General features: G+C 38.5%; 1 protein-coding gene across 1 annotated transcript in view; it reads left to right on the forward strand.

Annotated features, from left to right (window-relative positions):
* Positions 1-22,626, forward strand: part of eys (eyes shut homolog) — an 804,562-nt gene that overhangs the window by 644,188 nt on the left and 137,748 nt on the right. Inside the window, exon 23 of the mRNA XM_062969072.1 lies at positions 3,838-3,991. Coding sequence (XP_062825142.1) covers positions 3,838-3,991 — 154 coding nt within the window. The remainder of the gene's footprint in view (positions 1-3,837; positions 3,992-22,626) is intronic.

Consider the following 22,626-nt stretch of genomic DNA (forward strand, 5'->3'; position numbering starts at 1 on the left):
CAAGGTCCAACCGGTTACTTCAAGGATACCATCCATCCATCTTGCCCTTGATCGGCCCCTCTTCCTTTTCCCTTCCATTTTCCCCAGAATCATTATCTTCTCCAAGCTTTCCTGACTTCTCATTATGTGGCCAAAGTACTTCATCTTCGCCTCTAATATCCTTCTCTCCAGTGAGCAGCTGGGCTTTGTTTCTTGGAATATGGACTGGTTTGATCTTCTTGCGGTCCAAGGCACTCTGAGAATTTTCCAACACCACAGTTCAAAAACGTCTATCTTCTTTTGCTTAGCCTTCCTTTTGGTCCAGCTCTCACATCCATAGGTTACTACGGGGAATACCATTGTTTAACTATGCAGACTTTTGTTGCCAGTGTGATGTCTCTACTCTTCATTATTTTATCGAGATTGGTCATTGCTCTCCTCCCAAGAAGCAAACCTCTTCTATTTCCTGGCTGCAGTCTATGTCTGCAGTAATCTTAGAAATACAAAGTCTGCCACTGCTTCCACGTTTTCTCCCTTTATTTGCCAGCTATCAGTCCGTCTGATTGCCACAATCTTGGGGTTTTTTATGTTTAACTGCAAGCCAGCTTTTTCACTTTCTTATAAGACTCCACAGCTCCTCCTCGCTTTCAGCCATCAGAGAGGTATCATCTGCATATCTAAGGTTGTTAATGTTTCTTCCAGCAATTTTAACTCCAGCCTTGGATTTGTCAAGCCCCACATGTCACATGATGTGTTCTGCATACAATTTGAATAGGTAGGGGGAGAGGATACAGCCCTGCCGTACTCCTTTCCCAATTTTGAACCAGTTTGTTGTTAGGTGGTCTGTTCTTACTGTTGCTACTTGGTTGTTATACAGATTCCTCAGGAGACAGACAAGGTGACTTGGTATCTCCATACCAGCAAGAACTTGCCATAATTTATTATGATCCACACAAACAAGCATAAGAATATAGAAAATGATAATACTTTAGTTCTATCCTCTGAATGATTCTTGGCTCCTTTTTCCCATGCTGAAACTTTCACAGATAGGCAATTTCTGCACCTGAAAGCAAGGTACACATTGAGTATCAAAAATCATGGGACCAGAAGAGTTATGGATTTGGGATTTATTTGTATGGATTTGTATGGATTTTGAAATACCTGTATTTAAATATATGTATATTCAATTCAGAACTGCATTGAACTGCATGATATGAGTCTACACTGACCATACCATGAAGTTTCAAACTATATTATAGGGCAGTGTTGATGGGGCCTTGATATCCTTGGATGATGTATACCAATCCTTGTATAATTGCAATCACTGATAAAAGCCTTCTAAAACAAATATATATGTCCCTTACAGAGTTAAAACACATGAGTTGATAGGAATGTTTTTAACCTTAACACAGAGAAGACTGTAGAGTGAACAGGCTGAAAGGTAATTGCATGGCTGGTTGCACTTCTTTTTCTGCCTTCCTACTGTTTCTCAGTCTATCCAACTGTCAGGACCCAGGCTGCAGAGCACCAATAACCATGCGCAGAGACCAGAATCTATCTAATATCTTTATTAAAGGAATATATAAAGTCAATAAAAACAAGTGAAGAATAAAGTTCAGAAATAGACCTTTCTGGAAAGGTCAAATTTAGTCCAGGAAAATAGTGTCCAATAGGAGATATTAAGGTCCAAAGTTATAATCCAATAACCGAAACACACACTTTGCCGAGCAAAGTGTGGGGAAATGACAAGGTCCTTTAGTCCATTGGAGCTTGACAACAAGGCTGGAAAGCAAACTAGATTCTTGGCAACAAGACTTGATACGAGGCAACAAGAAGCAAGAACAAGGTCCGTGGCGAGGTCCGGGGAACAAGGCTGGCTTGGAACTTGGTCCTGGAAACAAGGAACTGGAGTTGCGTAGTCCACACACGATCTCACTCCTCAAGCTGACGAATTGACTCCGCAAGGATCCCCTTGCGGTAAAACACCTATATAGGATCTTGTTTTCCCGCCAAGGAACACTTTCCCTGGAGAACAAGAAGTGAAACCCAAACTGTGTCCAGATGCATGACTCCTTAGAATTTCCCAAGGGAAGCAGACCTAATCTGCTAATTGTTTGGTGGCGATTCTGGCGCTTCGGCGATTCGCCTCCCTAGCGCCTCTATCTTTATTATAATTGTCCTTTCGAGAAAACGGGGGAGAATTCTGCCCAAGGCTTGTTTGGCTGGATTCTTGAGGGCAAACATCCTGCAGGTGCAGGGGCTCCGTTTCTGGCTGAAACGGTGTAAATCCCATGTTTTCCTCTTCGTCTGCCACCATAGTACTAGGAACGGGACTACAAGGCCCATGAGACATCACACCAACATGAAACTGGCTGGCAAGTTATATTGACACTATTGCTCCTGCTTCTTAAAATCCTGTCATAGACATGGCCAGCTAACTCTAAAGCCATGGATGATTGGCAGGGAGTAGATGGGACAACAACTCTTAATCAAAGTCAGCCACCAACCAAAATCAGCCTTCCTTGGCAACTCACCATTTTCATTTTTCATTAACCAGGCTGTGCATGTCCTATGGTTACAATATTTCACTCTGGTCTTTAATTGATAAATTATTTAATGTATATTTTGAATCTTTTAAAATTATTATTAGCATTATCGTTATTAATAGTTTTAAATTGATATTCTTGGAAACATCACCTGCTGATACACTTTCTTGCACACAACCATTAAAGTAGTCCTCTCTTGTTTTTTGTCTGGCAACCTTATGCATTGCAAGTTTTGATCTGCTTCACAGGTCAGGTAACCATGTTCTGTGGCAGTTAGGATCCAGGGATTAGACAGTATTAGCTCTGTAGCATTAAAACATTAAAATACCTTCGAACCATTTTAGAGATTATTAGCATTTCTTAAGTGACAATAGGATTTTTGGAGGCATTCTGTATGTATGTGTCTTCAGGTTACCTATCAACTTATGGCAACTTCATGAATTTCATTGGGGTTTCTTAGGAAGTGATACTCTTCAGTTCCTTTCTTTGAAATACAGCCAGAAACACATGGTATTCACTGACAGTCTCCCATCTAAGTAATAACTAGAGCTAGCTCTGCTTAGCTTCCAAGACGAGATAGAATCTGGTGTCGTTAGGGAATTGAGTCCAGGGAGGAAATTCAGCAGAAGCACTGGCTTTTGATTATCCTTTATATAGACAGAGCCCTTAGCTCAGTTATAATCACATTAGTGAAAATCAGTCTGGATGGCTTTATGCGCAAACATCATTAGCTTGGTTTTGCAATCATTACTTCAAAATCATCATGCCTGAAAGCAGTAATCTGTGCTGACCAACACAGAACATTCACTGGAAAAAGATAATCAGTAACCTGCGTGGTTAATTTGAGCTTTCTAGAAATGGCCTTTTCCTTGACTGGCTTTTCTGGGTACCATTCCTTCTAACATCAGTTCACAGTTTCTTGTGCTCATATGGATGTATCCAAAACTACACAGTCAGGTACACATCGCATAAGATGGTGGGGTCAGTGGGGTCAGGATAAACCCCAAGTTTGCCAGAGAATAAAATCATTGGATGGTAGAGTTGGTAGGAACCCCAAGGGCCATCTAGTCCTAACCCCAGCCATGCAGGAATACACAAGTCAAGCACTCCACAACCCTCTGAAGCAGTCAAGAAATCCACAACCTTCTGAAGCAATTCATTCCACTGTTACATGGTTCTTGCAGTGAATTGGGAAAAATATTACCCCACTCCAAGAACTTCACTCCATACTGCAATGGCTTACTGCATCCTCTTCATCTTTGTTCATATTTTCCAGGGCTATTCAATAATTATAACTTTATTGTCTTTAAAGCCAGAGACAACCACACTGGAGAACACTTCCTCCACCTTTATCTTCTGCATGGAAGACCAACTCTCCGGTTTGGCTATGGCAATCCACAGGAGATTCTGACCATGAGTGCCAACCATTCCATTAACAGCAATGCTCTTGTGCCGATCACAATCAGGTAAAAGTTCATTGAATGGAGATGCACACAATTTGATATTTTATTATTTGCTGCTTTTAACATAAAGTGTTTAATTCTTTTTTAAATCTGATATTTATACTTTTATCGACTTTCTATTATTTTAATATTTTGTTAGATGCCTCGAGTCCCATTATCAGGAGAAAGGTGGGATATGAATGAATAAAAGAATAATAATAAAAGAATAATTCTTGCTGGTATAGCAATAGCTCAGTGCTAGAACATACACTTTGAAGGTGGAATGCTACAGGTTGAATTCTTTTGTGTACTTTAAGTAGCAGTAGTTAATTATGGTTGGGCCACAGGCCATTGGCATACAAAACAAGTGAGTACAATTAAAATATAGAACATGAAATAAATAGAATACTAATTTAAAATATTTATTTAAAATTCAATAGGATTAAAATTTTTGAATATAAGTAAAATTAGATAGAAACATCCCCGGTGCACTCAGCTGCAATGTCAGTGATAAATCTTGCCCAGCTTTTCATTGCTGCCTGGAAAAACAGAGAAAACTTGTGAGTTACCATAGAGTTAGTATCAGATATGAGATAGAAGATCTTTTCTGGAAAACTTTTAGAGTGTAGAGAAGACAGAAGAGATCCCAAAAAATTAATTCTTAGTTCTGCATATAGAGAACAACAACAGGAAACAACTAATGAGAAAAATCGTCAATTTCTGAATCTCTAGCAATGCTCTAAGGGCCAAAGGTGTATTAGAATATTTGCCATTGATTATAGCTAGAGGCATGTTTTGAGAGCAAAAGGCTATAAAGTTTGTTTTTGTGTAATAAGTAATCAAACTATGGAACTTTTTTATGGGGATGGGAATACCTTTCTTTATTTTAAAAAATAATAAAAAAGAGAGCCCAAGGCAGACTTTACAGTCAATGCAGTCTCTGAGTTCAATTTGTAGCTTTAGCTGATCCAACCCTTAAGGCCAGACCAAGCCTCATTCTCATGCCCGTAAGGTATATCACTGAAGGAATTAATCTATGCTCCCATCCGATGCAGAGTTAGTTTGGGCAACCACAATCTCTCTGGCATCTTTTACATCTTTTTGTTGCTGTTGGTAAAAAAAAAGAAAGGAAAAGAACATGTGTCTTCTCTAGCTGTGCTGCTAAACCTATACATGTTCTTCTGGTTTGTTGAAATTTTGGCTTCTTGGGTTTTTAAAATGAAATTTGTCCATAAAACTCAAAGAAGGCTAGGAAAGTCCTGGATTTAACAAACATAAAAGATCTGTTACTTAATTCAAAGGAAGGAAGGAAGCAAGGAAGGAAGGAAGGAAGCCTTCTTTGGAGGCTTCCAAGCAGAGGCTGGATGGCCATATGTCAAGGGTGCTTTGAATGTGATTTTCCTGCTTCTTAGCAGGGGGTTAGGCTGGATGGCCCATGAGGTCTCTTCCAACTGTATGATTCTATGATTCTAGGAAGGAAGGGTTTTCTCCTTACACTCCTACTACATTCTCTTTCTTTTTGACTTTACATATTTTTGAAAGAAAATTGTCAGATTCAAAATATGTTCTCTTGCTACTGTCGTGCTATTATTATTTCTTCCTAGATTAAGCCCTCATGTATCCATGAGTATCCATGAAGAGCTACTACAGAAATCAAACACTTGTGTTAATTTTACAAATGTTCCATTTATGTAGTAGCTCTTCATGGATACTCTGAAATATAGCCTACAGCATCTGGTATTCCTTGGTGGTCTACCATCCAATTACTGAACAGGCCTGACCCTGCCTAGCTTTTAAATTCAGACAGGATGTGGTGCCATTAGGCTATTTATGCATTATAAATGAAAACATTTTCTCCTAATTAAAAAAAATGATTTCTGAAGGATCAGCAATTCCTGAGAGTGAGAATGGGCAATGCTCTTTGCATTTCAGAATGGCAGATGCACATAGCTTTTGTGTGTGCAGAAAACTGCATTTTCCATGCAAAAAACATATCTTTCTTTTCTAGAGCATGCTTTTTTCCTGTGAAAGAATACAAAAAATGCTTCTGTGCAGAGGTGTTGTTTTCTGCTTAGAAAATACTGCTTTTTGTGCATGAAATTTGTTTTCTGCGCAAAAAACTATTTGTGCTGAAAATGCCATCCACTTCACAAAAATGTACATTTTTTCAAACAGAGAATAAGTCCAGATGTGTAAATAGTCTTTAACCCTCACACAGTTTGTAACAACTTTCTTCAAGTAAGGAAAAAATATTTTTCTTGTCTTCAAGTGTGACGTTTATGAAAATGTTGTAGCATTAGGGCTGAAATGCTAAAATAGTTTAATAATTGTAAAAGCTAGCAATACTCTAATTATAAATTTGGTGCTCTAAAAAGACAGCATTTAGTTATCAAATTTAAATACATATACTGATTTTCAAAGTTTACCACATTTACTTTAACTACATACATTCACAGATTCCTGTTGCGTCATGTGCTGGAAATGAAAGTCATTTCCATTCATTTATCTGGATTTACTGTTATTTGGTGTGCGAGTGTTTTTCAAGATAAACTCCATACATGCGTTTTGGTAGGAATTTATATGCATCTGATACGATCATTTTTGTTTTGGAGATTTCTTTCTGCAAAGTAAAAAAAAGAGGTGAATAAAGAAAAGAAGAGACACTATCTCATTCACCAAGCAACAATAATATGTAATCCTTTCCTCAGCCATTTCTAATCCCGTGGCCAACGGAATAAACAAACATGACATTGCCTTTGTGAGCTCGCTCAGTGCTGGATGCCATAAGCTGTAAAATATGCATGTATGAGATAACTGTTGATTTTTCATTCCTCAACTAGCACTTGAATTTAGATTGTTCTGTTTTCTCGGCTTTTCCCCTGCTAAATGTGGGCGGAGGACTGATATAAAGTAAAATTGTTGTTCCCAGTTCCAGCTGATCTAAAGAGGGAAATGTCTTTTAGATACCTTGTTTTGATCAGATTCAGGATTTGACACAAGAGTACTATATTCCACAGCAGAATCATCACAAATTTTATGCTGATTTTTTGGCCAAAAAATGGGGTGCAACCATTATGTGAAGCCTTTTTAAAAAAACAAAACAAACAAACTGGTATTACTATACTTAAAATTCAATATAATAACAACAGCAAAACATCAACACAGTAAATGTAGAGAAATGGAACACATGTAGTCTTTAAACCACTTCTTTCAATGGGACTCCTACAATCACTTATTTCAGTGGAAATTGTTAATGTGGGATTTGTGTATTGGTAGTGTTTAAATGCAATTTGTGTCTTGCATGTATTGCATACTGAGTGTACTTCATCCAGAGTGTACTATAGTCTGTAAAGAGTTAATTGCTGAGAAGCTGTGTTGACCTTGATGTGTGGCTGGAACTGGGGAGTGTCCAGACACAAGTGTGTATGCATTACTGATTGCATCAGTTCAGTTCAGTTCTGTCTGCCTGGGTGTTAAGTCCTGTGTCTATTTGTCTTGTACAAGTCTGTTTGTCTTGTATAGTAAAACTTTGTATATAGTTTTACCAAAGTCTCTGGATGTCACTTCGTTCTGCGTTCCACTGACTCCACCTAGTGCTGCGCTGCAAATTACTCTGACAGGAATACCACCCCCTTTTAATCGCTTCATTCAATGGGAACCCCATGATCTTTTAAACCGCTTCTTGCCATGGATGAACAGAATTTCCCATGCAATAGTTACTCAATTAAAGGCTAAAAATCTTTTTTTTGAATTGGAAAACAGGGTGCAATGATTATACAGAGGTTATGATTATGTGTTGAATTACAGTATATAGTTTTCTTTGATTCTCTCTTTTTGCCAAGTAAAACTAGTACATCATTTTAAAAAATGTATTTATTTATTAAAAACTTCAACTGCTTATCTGGATCCCATAATTCATGGTTAGGCTTGTGGTTAGACTGCAACTCAAGTGACTTTCACCAGAATAGCCAATGGTGAGGAATCCTGGGAACTGTAATTTGACAACCTCTGAAGGACTATACTATTCCCACACCATAATTCATGAACAAAAGGGAAATCATTGCTGCTGCTGAACACAGGTATTTTTATGTATGCAAAAATGCCTATAAGCAGAGGTTGTGCGTACTTTTGTTTGAACATGTTTGAGAAAGCAGCATATTGATGGGTGTAATTTCACTATTCTCACAAAATGAGGTATCAGACAACCCTTACGTATGCAAACAGGCATAATGGGATTTGACACGCCGACCGTGGAAATTGATTTCTATGCGCAATAGGAATTATTCTCTTTTCTATTGGGTGTGAGCCAACTTGAAAATTGTACAAGTGTCATTCCTCATGGAAGGCAAAAAAGAGTTTAATGTAGAAGAAAGATCATGGAAGTTATAATTAGATTTATGTTTTATGTGTATAAGCATAAATAGAACAAAACGTACACCTGCATTGATCTGCAGTAGTCTCTATTCTCACATATCTGCTGCTCAGTGGAAAAGAACTAGTGGTAAAAGGGCATGGTTTATGAATAAGCTATTACAAATGAACGAAATATGATCAGATTTGCTAAATATCACCTCTTCCTCAGTTCCAAGATGCTCAGATCGACTTGGACGGTATTGCCATTGCCGATGTTTTAATACAATATGAACAAAGTGTACAATTTTTCAAAGCATCAGCCACAAATCTCCTTTTTCCCATATAATTTTTATTGCAAATATATGAGTAATGGGGAAGAGTACAAGAGTGGATATTGAACAGGGACATTTTTAACATCTTACATCTTTGTCTTCTCCCATTGTTCTCTAATACAAAAAAGTTTCTATGATTACAACTTTCAATTTTTCACAAGTATTTTCAACTATGAGTAATTCCTGATGAGAAAGGCGTCTCTGAAAATCTATAGTATTGTTTATAGAAACAACTGAGTTGTCAGCCTTCTAATTTCATGCTTTTACTATTCAGGATTACACAAGCAGACTTCCATGTATGCAATGATACTTTACTTCCTTCTGCAGCCCCTTCATGTTTGAGCCATGATGGACTGCAGAAGAAAGAAGGCAGAAATCTATTCCACTACTGGTGTAATTTCCATTAGGACTGAACACTGTCGTTTATAACCCAAAGTGCAGATCATAGTCAAAGGATGCTCTAAGATCACCTTATTTCCTTCCCTGCTTTTGTCCTATATTCATATTTTAAATATTCATCATCCTTGGGCATTTCCTCTTGCTTATGATGTGTTTCAGCGCACACAGCTTGAATTACATGCTGTATATGAGCAATCCTCTCACCACTTTTAAAATGATGTATCACAGATGAAGCAATTGCTGCAGCTATTCAAGCTCATTAAACAAGTACTTGAACAGCAGATGTCTGTATGGTTGCACCCTCCATTCTGTGGAAAAGGCTTGGTCTTCTCAACCTAATTGCCCTTGTAAAAGGTTCTTCAATGTGTACTTAACTAGACTTTCCAATAGTCTAATTGTAACATAGACTTTATTTGTATTCTGGTGCTGAAAAAGAACCAATTACATTTCTAGATCTCCAACTCTCTCTCAAGAGTATGTGTATATTTGCTCATACAAATCCAACTTGTTCAAGATGTATGTAATCTCTCTGTAAAAGAATTATAGCATAACACCATAGAAGAATGTAGCCTGAATCAGATGAAAATATTTAAGCACTTTCAGTGTCCTAATCCTGGTGCTCAGCTGCTCCATTGGCTAAGAATATGGTTGAGAGTTGTCTCCATTTCCACTCTTATAGAATTCATTTTTTTCATATTCACCTGATCCATGTAAAAGAAATTTAATGTGAAAAACACATTGGAGTTCTGATAAGACAGTGGCATCTATGGCATGCATGAGCAGGTATCTAGAGGGGAAATACATCCCTTATATATGTTGTGTGGTTTCCGGACAGTATGGCAATGCTCTAGCAGCATTTTCTCCTAACGTTTGACCTACACCTGTGGCTGGCCAGTGATTCCGGCCATGAAAGCCTTTGGCAATACAATAAAATCGTTCTTTTATTATCTGGGAGAACATCTTTCTTCTAATTTCTATGTCATCCAACATGACTGGAAGCTGACCACAGAATCATACTGCAGGACCTAGAGAAGACTTCTCTAGGAATCTTTAATGGAGAAAATTGACCATAGAATCATAGCAATCAACCTACAAATTCCTAGAAATAATATTTTAATCAAAACACTGATAATCTGATAAAGTCAAACGCAGAAATGTGGAGGATCAATTGTACCTATATATAAAATGGCACAGGGGAGCAATGGAGGTAATGGTAAACCTCTGTTGTCAAAATTGTATTATTTTGGTTCCCCTGCTTCCAGGAAAACAAGGAAGAGTGAGGGAGATGGCCAATTTTGCAGCTGAATGTTGCACAAGCGGTGGTCATGTTGACAGGTAATACTACTCCATTGCAATTGCCCCCAGCCAAAGTGACATAGAGCAGAATGCAGTAGAAGTAGCTGCTGGCAGTGTTTCCAGTCTTTATACAGAGGAAAACCCCATGCCAAGAAAAGCCTACCCCCAACCCCAATCTCCTCTCCTTTTGCTTCTGTCACCAAACCTTGGATTCCAGTAAATCCTTAGTCAGTACCCATATTTTCTGCAAATAGGAACCCAGTAATTGCAATCAACTCTGATAGGGATGGCCGTGGTGCTGCCAACCACCTGCTTCCAACTACGAGATGGAGGTTCCAGTGCTCCTACTTGTTTATTCAGTTGGAGAGAGATTCAAGAACTGTGAAATGGCTTCCCAACATTTCACAGATCATTATATCTGTCTCCAACCATGTCTTTCTCCACCCTCACAGATAGCATACAAGTACATATGTCTTGTATCTCCAAACATTTCAGATTTTGGAGCAGAACAGATTATGGGAATTCTGGATAAGAGATACTCAACCTGTAGTAAAGGAGAGAGGGCAAAGAGGACGATATTTCATAGTGATGTAGAATGATGTAGAGAGAACATAACGTGACAAAAATGTTGCTGCAGAATCTCTCCTGCTTGCTTTTTAATATAGCAAATACTGAGAGCCCTCCCTTTGGAAGTGCTTGCTCTCTGCATCCTTCTAAATTCAGGATGCTAAATATTGAGGAATGATCAGATATGGTTCACATCACTTCTTTTACATCTCTGAATTTCATATATCAAGCAGCCTTCGCAGCAGTAGATTCTACTATCTCTTCTCTGCATTCTATAAGAATCAATAGCACACTTTTGCTTATGGAAATATTTTTAAAAAGTGAACCATCATGAGACTGGAATTGGAGTTTCAGTTTCTGCATTTAGAGTCCTGCTGCTGCTCACGTATTGATGCTGATGTCTCTGTCTTCAAATCAAGATCCCTATTATTTACTTTCGACATAATTTCTTCTTGGAGGACAACAAGATACAGAACAAGAGAAACAAATATCTTTTTATATCAGAAAGCTCAAGCTTTGTGGTAAAAAATGTAGTATTTACCCCACAAATGTGCCACCTAGGAAGGTTGATGCACCATACCTAATAATATATTTGCTTGCTTGGGCAACTTGTAAACAGGTTTCTCTACTATTCAAAATATGGTGTTCTGCTCACATGCCTCTGTTGGTTAGCCCTCAAAAGAGAATAGCTATGTTTGTGACAAATAGCTGCTTACAGCCAAAAACAATCCAACGTTCTTCCAAACAATCTTCATCACAGTGAGTAGGCCCTGTTCAATTAATAGCTACTAGAGATTTCTGCTTCATGCTGAACAGTCACAATAAATATTTTTATTAAATTAATTTGTATCATCTTTTTTATTTTGCTGTAAACAATTTCAACCACATTGGCTAATCTGGTTCTGTTTATTGTTATGATTATATTTATACGCTTGAGCTTACACAGCAGGATATGCTATGCAACAATTAGAAGCTCTGTTTAATTAACCTGACTAGACAAGGAAGAATGCTAGATTTTAATGGAGATGACATACCAAGAAACCTTTTATTCTAATGTATGGAATTTTAATTTGTCTACCCTGGTATAGGGTTTTCTAATAAGTGCAAAAAAAAAAAAAAGTTTGTGGTTGCATGATTGTCATAGGAATGATGTTCCAAGGTCTGCAATTTATTTATAGGACAATATTTAAATAACATATATCCTGGCAAAATTTTATTATGCGTGTTTCTTTTGCATTGTGCCATATAGTCAATTACGTACATAAAACAATCTGAACAGAAGGAGAAGATTAGGTTTGGTTTACTGACAACAGTCCTGATATGAAGGATAATGATATCTTAAGACAATGGTATTCATGATAATATTTATCCTCTTATCCAAAGTAGTTGTGCCTTCAATACCAATACATAATATTTGAATGAAAAAAATTAGGGTAAAAATGGGAAGGTCAACAACATTAAATCTAGGGATCAATTTAGGGCTTTTGCGAAAATTCATCAGGAATTTATGCACATCTTATCATCCCACAAATGTTCAGTGGCAAACTGCGACACCAGGATGAAAAACTAGGAAAAACCTATTAGAAGAAGCAGAAAATGTTTCCTTGAATAGGGTTTTTTTATTTTACTATTGAATTTATGTGGCAAAACATCCATAAAAAAGAAGAAACAAGCTTTTCCAGGTTCTTTTAAGAGCTTTTAGTTACTTGCCACTGAATCACAGTAGTACAGCTTTCAGGGAAATTTGAGAAGTTACAAAAATAGCCTCTAGAGATAAATGAATTCCACTGGGTCCTTACTTTCCATCCTTAATGGAAAATAACTTATCAAAATCAGTCATATGTAGATCACTCATTTCAAAATTCTAGTCTCACAATTTGGACTTCATTTCTCAGGATCCTTGACCTATTTGGGAATGGATATCCAAAATACCTGGAGGACTAGAGTTTGGGAATCACTGAAATAGGTGGCTCTGTTGTTTTGATTCTGATGAGGTTATTCAGGTATTTGTAGAACATATTTAAGGAGAATTAAATCTTGGAGATGTATGGAGAAAAGGATGTCACTATCTGAAAAAAATAAAGGAAGAACAATCAGGAGAATAACGCCTCTTGCACACAGCTGAATAAAATCCCACATGATCTGCTTTGAACTGGGATGTACGGCAGTGTGGACATCATGAGTTATCTGCCTTGATATCCTGGGTGATATGGCTGTGTGGAAGGGCACTAAGATATGAATGGAAAACTCCCTAATGTATGTACCTAAAGGCTTGTGGGGTGGATGATAATTCAGCATCATATCAAGCTGTATAAAAGTAAAAAGTGTGAAGTAGAGTGATTGTGATTGTGTATTTCTCCTCTTTTCTGTTGTATTTTCTGAGTATAAACAAATAGAGAGATACCTTCCTTCCCTCCTTCCTTCCCTATGTGTGAGTTTGCTGAAGAACATGCTTTATGTAAATGAATGGATTGTGAATGTATTCTGTGGTCATGTTTAATGTAATTTCTTTCCTGAAGCTCAGTTCAAAAGCATCACAGAAATGGGTTTCACCTTGCATTTTTGTCCAGAGAATGCACACTCTTTTCTTTCATGTTATGGAATTCCACTGGGAGATAATAACCTCATTCTTAATCTTCTGTCACTCTCCATATTAAGGCCTTATCTTAAAAACAATATTAGTCTTGCCCAATATGTTGTAAAGATGATGGAATAACTAGCCGATGAGGGAGGAAGCATTGTAAAGTATTTTGGCAGTCATCTGTCAGGCTTACAGTTCACATTCATAATAATGGAACTAATTAAGAATATTTATAGACCTTGTCATAGAAATATATATATTTAAATAACAAGGGCAAATGAGAAATGACCAGTATACATCCTTATACATAATCAATATTACATCATTAATCTTCAACACTTATAAACAGAAGGTAATTATGCCTGCCGTTATCTTACCAATTTTTCATCAGCTGCAGCCTTTCCAAAGCATTTAGTTAAAGGAGTGCTCAACCCTGCCTCCAGTTCAAAAGAAATATCATTTGGAAGCATAATGAATGTAAACTGTGCTACAAGAAAAATTGTATGAGTAGTAAAGAGCTACCAATAAATTCAGAAATTCAATGATTCTGCATTGAAAGGAAATGAGCAGCATAATTTAAAAATATATAACATTTTATTCTGTGTGTGTATATATGTTCCTTGAAATCACCTGTTGCCTTACAGTGACCCCATAACTTTCATGGGGTTTTCTTGGGGTGAACCTATACCAGACATGGGCAAACTTCGGAGTTGCAGTATTTTGGATTTCAACTCCCACAATTCCTAACAGCCAGTAGGCTGTTAGAAATTGTGGGAGTTGAAGTCCAAAACATCTATAGGGCTGAAGTTTGCCCATGTCTGATCTACACTGTAAAATTAATGCAGTGTCGCACTTGAGCTGCCATGGCTAATGCTGTGGAATGCTGGAACCTGTAGTTTTACAAGGCCTTTAGCATTCTTTGCACACACACAAAAAAAGTGCTGGTGCCTCACCAAACTACAAATCCCAGGATTCCATAGCATTAAGCAAAGATAGATAATGTGCTATTAAGTTGCATTTATTCTGCAGTGTAGAGCCAGCCTATGGTAAGAAATACACCGAGATTTTAAAGATGGTATGATTGGGGTTTCAAAGTTTTAAAACATTTCAGTTTTTTAATATTAATCGTTAGAAGAAATAGAAATATCTAAAATAAAAATATAACAGGGGAAAAGCTGATGAGGCAGTTGCAGATGCATAGAATTGTTTGTAGCCTTTCTTTGTCCATATTAACAGATTCTGCATCCATGGCTTGAAAATATTCATAACGTATTCCAAAAAGCAGACTCTGATCTTACAATTTTATGGACTACCTTTTTATTGCATCATTATATACAATGGGACTTGAACGCCCAAATATTTTGGTATACCCAATGGCTCCTGGAACCAAACCCCAGTGGACACCAAGGGCCCACTGTACAATTGACTACTCCAGTGGTTCTCAAACGGTGGGTCCCCAGATATTTTGGCCTTCAACTCCCAGAAATCCTAACAGCTGGTAAACCGACTGGGAATTGTAAGCCAAAAAAGCTGGGGACTCACAGGTTGAGAACCACTGTGCTAATCTATTCTCATCATTTATAAATCAAAAATCACCAATTAATTTTTCCATGTGCACAAACAATCCATAGGGGGTTCCAGGGATTTTTTAAAAAAACTATAATCAAAAATCATTATTTCATGCCACTGACAGTACCGTTCCCTTTTGTTTTGTTTGGAATTTGAGTTTAGGTACAACGTAGCATCCCACCCAAATCATAGGAAAATCCAAGCTCTTTGCGAAACAGGGAGACCCACACAAAGAAAACACTGAAAGACATTCAACAAGCTTATGATCCAATTCGACTGCCTGACTCTTTTGTTGTAAATTAAATGCTAAGGTTCCCTACACCCCCAAATTCATTTGCTATATAATCCTATTTTTCTCACCCTTTGCCTGCACAGTCAGCTTCCAACCATGTATGCAATTTATAATTTGCATGCACACACCACAAAAGGATAAAGCCAGTTGATTATTTTAATCAGCAGGCAGCCTCGGCCAGCTCCAATTCTCTCTCTTTTATCAAACCCTTCTGTCGGAGAACTGCAAACTATTTAGTATTTTACTTAAAGCCAGTTAAGCTGACTTCCTTTGAAGGTTAATACAGGACGCTGTTGTAGCAGAGGCACACTGGAAAAAATGAAGCTGTGGACTTTCTGTGGGCTGGCTGCAAATTACGGCAAACAGAAAAGGAAGCAAAAGCAATAATGGCTTGTAATCTTACTGACAATGTGCACTGGCGTTCTCAAAAAAAAGCAGTAATCACAATGCCAGCAACTCCTGAAATTTTGAACTGAAGAGTTATGAATTGACTGAATTATTTCTTTTTTTAATAACAAACATTTTTAAAAATACACAATTTCTCATATATTGTTTGAATCCAGGTTGAAGGGACTGAAGCAGCAGCCCCGAGGAAAATGGATGAGAAATGTGTTTGTATGTGTGCAAATTCCCTCTACAGTCCTTTTCAAAAGCAGTTAGAATTATTTGCCCAGGCTTTCTGTATTCATCCCATCCTGAATGTCAGCTTGTCCTCATTATCTTTTGCTCTTTAGCTGTGTCACACACTCACACACACATGCTGACATGACGGGGTGCCAAGGTATAAATGCTGCCTTAAGGAGTTCTTTCTCTAATGTCTCACCTTTGCCTGTCTCTTGTCTTTTTTGTCATGTTGGCGCCTTTACTTGAGCGTTTTCTCTTAGTGTTTACTAATAACATTGATCCCCCTTGAGAATAGGTAAGCCTCTGGAGAATACCAAATTTGTCTCCTTTAATAGTAACATGACTCAAGGCAGGCACACAGCATGATTGCTGAAAGATAGAAACATTAGGACCTGCTCAAATATATCTTAGTAGCAGCTCTGAACAAAAAGCAAAGATCGTCTTGTTTTGTTAAGTATTTGCCTTTGGTGTTTTTCTGCCCTTTAATTTTGATTGTAGTTTGTTACATTCATGGTGATTTTGTTCCTTTTGTCCATCTTTTATGTGAAGGTTATGGCTGACACCCCGTTCAGTAATTATGATATGTTAAGCTTGATTTTCAACATCCTAATTATGCAGTCACTTTTACAGTCAGTAGTGACGGAAATGCTTCTCCCCAAAGTCTACCTTTGAAGCCATGCAATTGCCCATAGGATTCTCCTCTACCCAACTTTCTCCCAGTAGCAGACACTGGGAGAAAGCAGGACATATCATCATACACACCTACACTCTTCAACATCTCAGGAATTATTTTATGACTTCAAATGTTCCAGGCTTGGGGGGAGGATAGTATTAAACATAGCTATCATAACTACATTGCTGTAACTCAGGCATGGACAAACTGCAGATAGACTGTTAGGAATTGTGGGAGTTGTAGTCCAAAACACCCGGAGGGCCAGAGTTTGCCCATGCCTGCTGTAACTCCATCTTCTGTTGCATGATCTCAGCCAACATTTCAGAATACTTCTTTTATTCATCTAAATAAGAAACAGCAGCAACTTGTTCACAAGCAATGTAATAATACAGAAATGAATTTAACCCTAAAACCAATTGTGAGTCTCTCCCATTCAGCCCATAGAATTTTTGTAAGTGTTGGTGGCATACTAAGTTCCAGTTGATACAATGGGCTTGCTTCTATTGGAATTAGCAACTCTGCTTCTGCACAAGGAGGAAGAAAATAAAAGGCCAATTTTCATTTTACCATTTCCTGAGCATGTTACAAAGTTGCACTAATGGAAGTGGCCCTCATACTGTTAGCAACTTCTCCCTTTACAATTGGTTGTTGGCTGACTGATTACTGAAACAAACTCTTTTTGAGGCCATTTAGGAAAAATACTAGTTTTTAAAAAAAACATCTTTTAGCATTATCTTATCAAACAAATTCAGCTGGAAAAAACTTTAAAATGATGTGAGTTATTTAATACAATGCTGTCATAGACAATGTAGAATAATCTTAAGGCATCCTATATAGCTATTCTTATAAGTATCAAAGCATTTGAACGCTAGCTTGTCTCATACTGTATGCACCAATTTATGTTTTTTGTTCAACAGCAGAAGAAATGGGCTGCATGCTTCCAGGTCTGATAGAGTTTAAACTTTGAAAGAGGCAAATCATAATTTAGTGGTGTACAAATGTTTGGTTTCCAAATTCAGTCTTTAGCATCTTACAGGTGCCAAGGTTAAAAAAAACACAATAATTGATGAGAAAAAAAAAACCAGAAATAGATAGGACATTATTCTCCCTCTTTTTATACCACATTCTGCCATAGGGGTTGTAAGGATGTTATGAGTTAATGGGAATTATTGATATGATTTTATTTGTTTATTAAAAGAAAAAAAGGGGAGTTATGTATTGATGAAGACAGGTCTCACATGGAAGCCAGCTGTGTTCAGCGGGTTGCCATGGCAACGTAAACTCTCTCTGGAGGAGAAGGGGGCGTGGCTTAGTTGGCAGTTAAAAAACCTGTGCCTTTTGAAAAAAACCAGTTAGGAAGGAAGTTAGGAGCTGTGGGGAATCAGAAAAAGAGATGCTGCTCTTGGACAGTTTTAGGTAGTTAGGAAATAGAGGCTTGGTCACAAGCAGACGGCAGCTAATGGTCACTCAGGAGAAAGGCTGGTGATATAAGTTGACCGGGTGTTTTATTTACTGTTCAAAGAGAAGTTATTTAAGATATATCCATTCAAGAAAGACTACATTGTAACTTAAGATCCGGAACGTTTACTGATTGAAACCACACACGCTTATGTACCAAAATAAACTTGAGTTTTATTGTTCATAAAGATCAGTCTCCTTGCCTCTCTGTAACTCTGAAGGAAGACTATTACCTCACGTTGGTGGCAGTTACCGTACCTATCTATATAAGTTACCATACTTTTCTATATAAGTTACCATCTTTACTCATTTAAACCCATCAGTTCTGTTATCCTTCCTTATCCACTAAATCCTCCCTGTCATACATTCACACATCCTCCATCCCTCCCTCTCACACGCGTGCACATCTCCTCAATTGGAGGCAGCGGTGGGATTTAGAAAAAGGATTTCCCCCTGCCTGAGTTGAGTACCACAATTTGGGCTCTCCTCAGGGGTGTGCAAAAATGTTGTTGAACTGCAACTTGAACATGCCTTCCCATTCATTATGCTGGTGAAAGCTGATGGCACCCGCAATCTGATCTCACATGAAAAGGTGCAGGATTCTCATCCCAGTTTCCTTTTTGCTGTTTACATCCACATTATGGAGAATTTATCCAAAACAGTTTTGCTGGTTGTGATCTTATTGAGGCCCTACTGGAACTGAACAAATTGGATTTGAGCTGTTTTAGTTTCAGTTCAATAATATGATTTAGAAACAGGATGTCCAGCTAACTCAGGCATGGGCAAACTTTTTTGTCTTGGGGCCACATTGTGGGCCTAACTGAGAGGGCTGGACTGGGAGGGAGGGTGGCCAGGCACGTGCTGGGTGGGATGGGCCCAGGAGGGAGAGGGCCTGGGAGAGGGCGGGGCCAGGAGGGGCAGGGCAGGGCCTGGGTCATTTCCAAGTTGTCCTCCTCACCTAAAGACGGGGCTGCTCACCCTGTCCTTATGCCAGGAGGAAAATGAGACATGTGGCAACTGCCCCAATCCTTCTCCCCTGGTCTTCGGGCTGTCCTCTTGGCATTATGCTTGGAGGAGGATGATCCAGGTGATGGCCAAGAGTGCTCCAGAGGGGTCTTAGCCACTGCATGCCTTCCTCAGGCCATTCTATTGGCATAAGGACGAGGCCACTCGCACTGTCCTTATGCCGGGAGGAGGGCGAGACATGTGGTGGCTGAGGACTCTCAGCTGCTGTGTGCCTTCCTCAAACATCCTTTCTGCATAATGATGTGGCAGGCCACAGTGTCCTTATTTATTTATTTATTTATTTATTTATTACAACATTTATATCCCGCCCTTCTCACCCAAAAGGGGACTCAGGGCGGCTTACAATAAAACATACATATATAAAATATAAAATACAGTACAAATCAATTAAAATTAGTTACTAATTAATCACAACAACATTCATAACATACAATAATAAATAAGCAGATAAGCGCAATCAGGTCTAAAATACGAGTCTGTAAGTTGAGTTCCAGCACACATAATAATAGTTAATGCTGCTATTGTTGTTCGAAGGCCTGGTCCCACAACCAGGTCTTAACTTTCCTATGAAAGGATAAGAGGGAAGGAGCCTGCCTGACTTCGCTAGGGAGGGCGTTCCATAGGCAGGGAGCCACTACTGAAAAGGCCCTGTCTCTCATCCCCGCCAGCTACACCTGTGAGGCTGGCAGGACTGAGAGCAGGGCCTCACCTGAAGATCTTAAACTTCGAGGTGGGTCGTAGCGGGAGACATGTTCAGATAGATAAGCTGGGCCGGAACCTTATGCTGAGAGGACAGGGAAAATGAGGAGGGCCTGAGGTAAGCACCCAGGGGGGCAGTCGCAGGACCTTAGTTTGCCCATACCTGAGCTAACTGGATTACCAATTATTATTATGTTTATTTATACCTCACTTTTTCTCTCCACAAGGAGACTCAAAGTGGCTTACATTAAAATCATCTCAGTACCAATGCAACGAATCACTCTTTACTTCAATGCAGCACTAAATCCACTCTGGGTTTTCCAGGAACTACTCCTGGTTTTCCAGGAGCTATCCAAGATCCTGAAATTTCCTCCCAAATTAGGGTCAATACTTTGGATCATTCTCATTAAAGTAGCTCTTCTAAAACCCTATAGCTCCTGTAAAATCCATCATGGATTCACCACTCCAGAAAAATTGTGCCACTGACTGGCTTGTTGGATTATAGCCTCTGGCTGTTGCTACTTTGTTCACATAGGTTGGCTTCTAAAGAGCAACACAATAAATTCCATATAACCAAGGTGGCTTTCAGCTTATGTATCTTGAGCATTCCCTGGCACACAGGACATCCTTTTGGTTCCCATCCAAATATAAATTGATGTTAGTTAATTGTATTATATTTGATGAAACCAACCTGCAAAATTTAGTGAAGGTCAGGCAAACTGGAATATGGTTAGTGGCATGTACACCCTTGACTTCCTGGAATAGGAAGCATCTTCAATAGCTTGAAGGTTGCGTTGCCAGTGCGGAAGATCAAAGGGCCAGAGTACCTTTATAGCTACATTAAGTAGCAAATGGAGCTGCAAAGCATTGCTCAATTTAAATTCAAGCCAAGCCGGACAAAGTCGGTGTACCTCATCTCACTTTACACACGTTCTTGAGCTACAATTTTGAACTAACATTTTATCACTGACAAGTTTCACAGTGCATTGCTACCGCTGCCGCATCCAGCATCTTATTATTTTGTCTTGGCAGTCCTGGGCAAAAGTTGAGAATCTCATTTTGAAATCGCTTCAGGTAAACTAGGTAATATAACCTAAATGTTACATGGACAAAGTATAGATGTGTGTTTGATAATGCTCAGACACAGTTATGACAGCCTGAACCTGCAAATGCCGCCAAGGTAATGGTAAAGGTTAGATATAAGTAATGTCTGAAAGTCCCATAGACTTGTAAAACCTCCAAAATATCACGAGGGCATTTTTCACCCTCTTTTATACCTATATGAATATACTTCTAGCATTTTCATTATGTGACTCTCTTTTTATGATTACACATCAATTCCTGCTTCCTCTCATTCTGAGAGCCAGTTATCAGGAGTAGATCACTACTTTCTTATATAATCTTTATGGGCTACCTGTTTCTTCCAGGGCCCAGCACTAAATCCAGCCTAAGTCCTGACTAAAAATGCACATTAAGCTAATGAGTTATACTCATAGAATCATACAGTTGAAAGAGACCTCGAGAGCCATCCAGTCCAACCCCCTGCTAAGAAGCAGGAAAATTGCATTCAAAGCACCTCCGAGAGATGGCCATCCAGCCTCTGCATAAAAGCCTCTAAAGAAGGAGCCTCCACCACACTCCGGAGCAGAGCGTTCCACTGTTGAACAGCTTTCACAGTGAGGAACTTCTTCCTAATGTTCAGGTAGAATTTCCTTTCCTGTAGTTTGAAGCCATTGTTCCATGTCCTAGTCTGCAGGGCAGCAGAAAACAAGCTTGCTCCCTCCTCCCTATGACTTCCCCTCACATATTTGTACATGGCTATGATGTCTCCTCTCAGCTTTCTCTTCTGCATGCTAAACATGCCCAGCTCTTTAAGCCGCTCCTCACAGGGCTTGTTTTCCAGGCCCTTGATCATTTTAGTTGCCCTCCTCTGGACACATTTCAGCTTGTCAACATCTCCCTTCAATTGTGATGCACATAATTGGACACAGTATTCCAGGTGTGGTCTGACCAAGGCCTAATAGATGGGTAGCATGACTTCCCAGGATCTAGACTCTATACTCCTATTTATGCAGGTCAAAATCTCATTGGCTTTTTTGCCAAAGGGATTTTTTTACATTTTACGTAAGTGTTGACTTACAAATCAGCTACAGATTAGTGTATCTCTATCAGTTAGGATTAGTTAACTGGATTTAGACCATTTGATTTAAGATCCTCAATGAACTGATTAACAAAAGGTCTGTTTCCTAGCTTGCACACCTTTTTTTTAAAAAAAAAATGTTTATTAGGGTTTTGTAAAGAAAGTAAGTAAAATTTGTTTCACAGCAATAGTGGGAAAACAATTTTTATAGGAAAGTGGGAAGAATAGAAGAGAGAAAAAAGAAAAAAGGAAAAAAGAAAAAGAAAGAAAAAGAAAAAAGAAGAAAAAAAGGTTGACTTCCATCTTGCTTTTGCTGGTCATCCAGTTTTTTCGTATGCAATTTCTTAGTAAGAAGATACGTCCTTACCTCCGTTTTCTGCTAGTCTTGAAATTGATTAGCTTCAGCTGGTGAAGTCTAGTTTTTTCTGTTTTAAGTACTCTTTTACTAGGTCCCAATTAGTTTCTTTTTTAGGTAGCCCCTGGTTTGGTGATAACCAATATGTCAGCCTGTCCATATTCATTATCTGTAATACCTTATTTAACCAGTCCTCTATATTCCGTGTTTCCTTTTGTCTCCACATTCTTGCATAGACTAATCTAGCTGCTGTGACCAAGAAGTTGAACAGAATCTCTTTATTTTTGTCCTTTCC

The sequence above is a fragment of the Anolis carolinensis genome, chromosome 1, assembly GCF_035594765.1.
Source record: "Anolis carolinensis isolate JA03-04 chromosome 1, rAnoCar3.1.pri, whole genome shotgun sequence".
In the NCBI taxonomy this organism is placed as follows: Eukaryota; Metazoa; Chordata; class Lepidosauria; order Squamata; family Dactyloidae; genus Anolis; species Anolis carolinensis.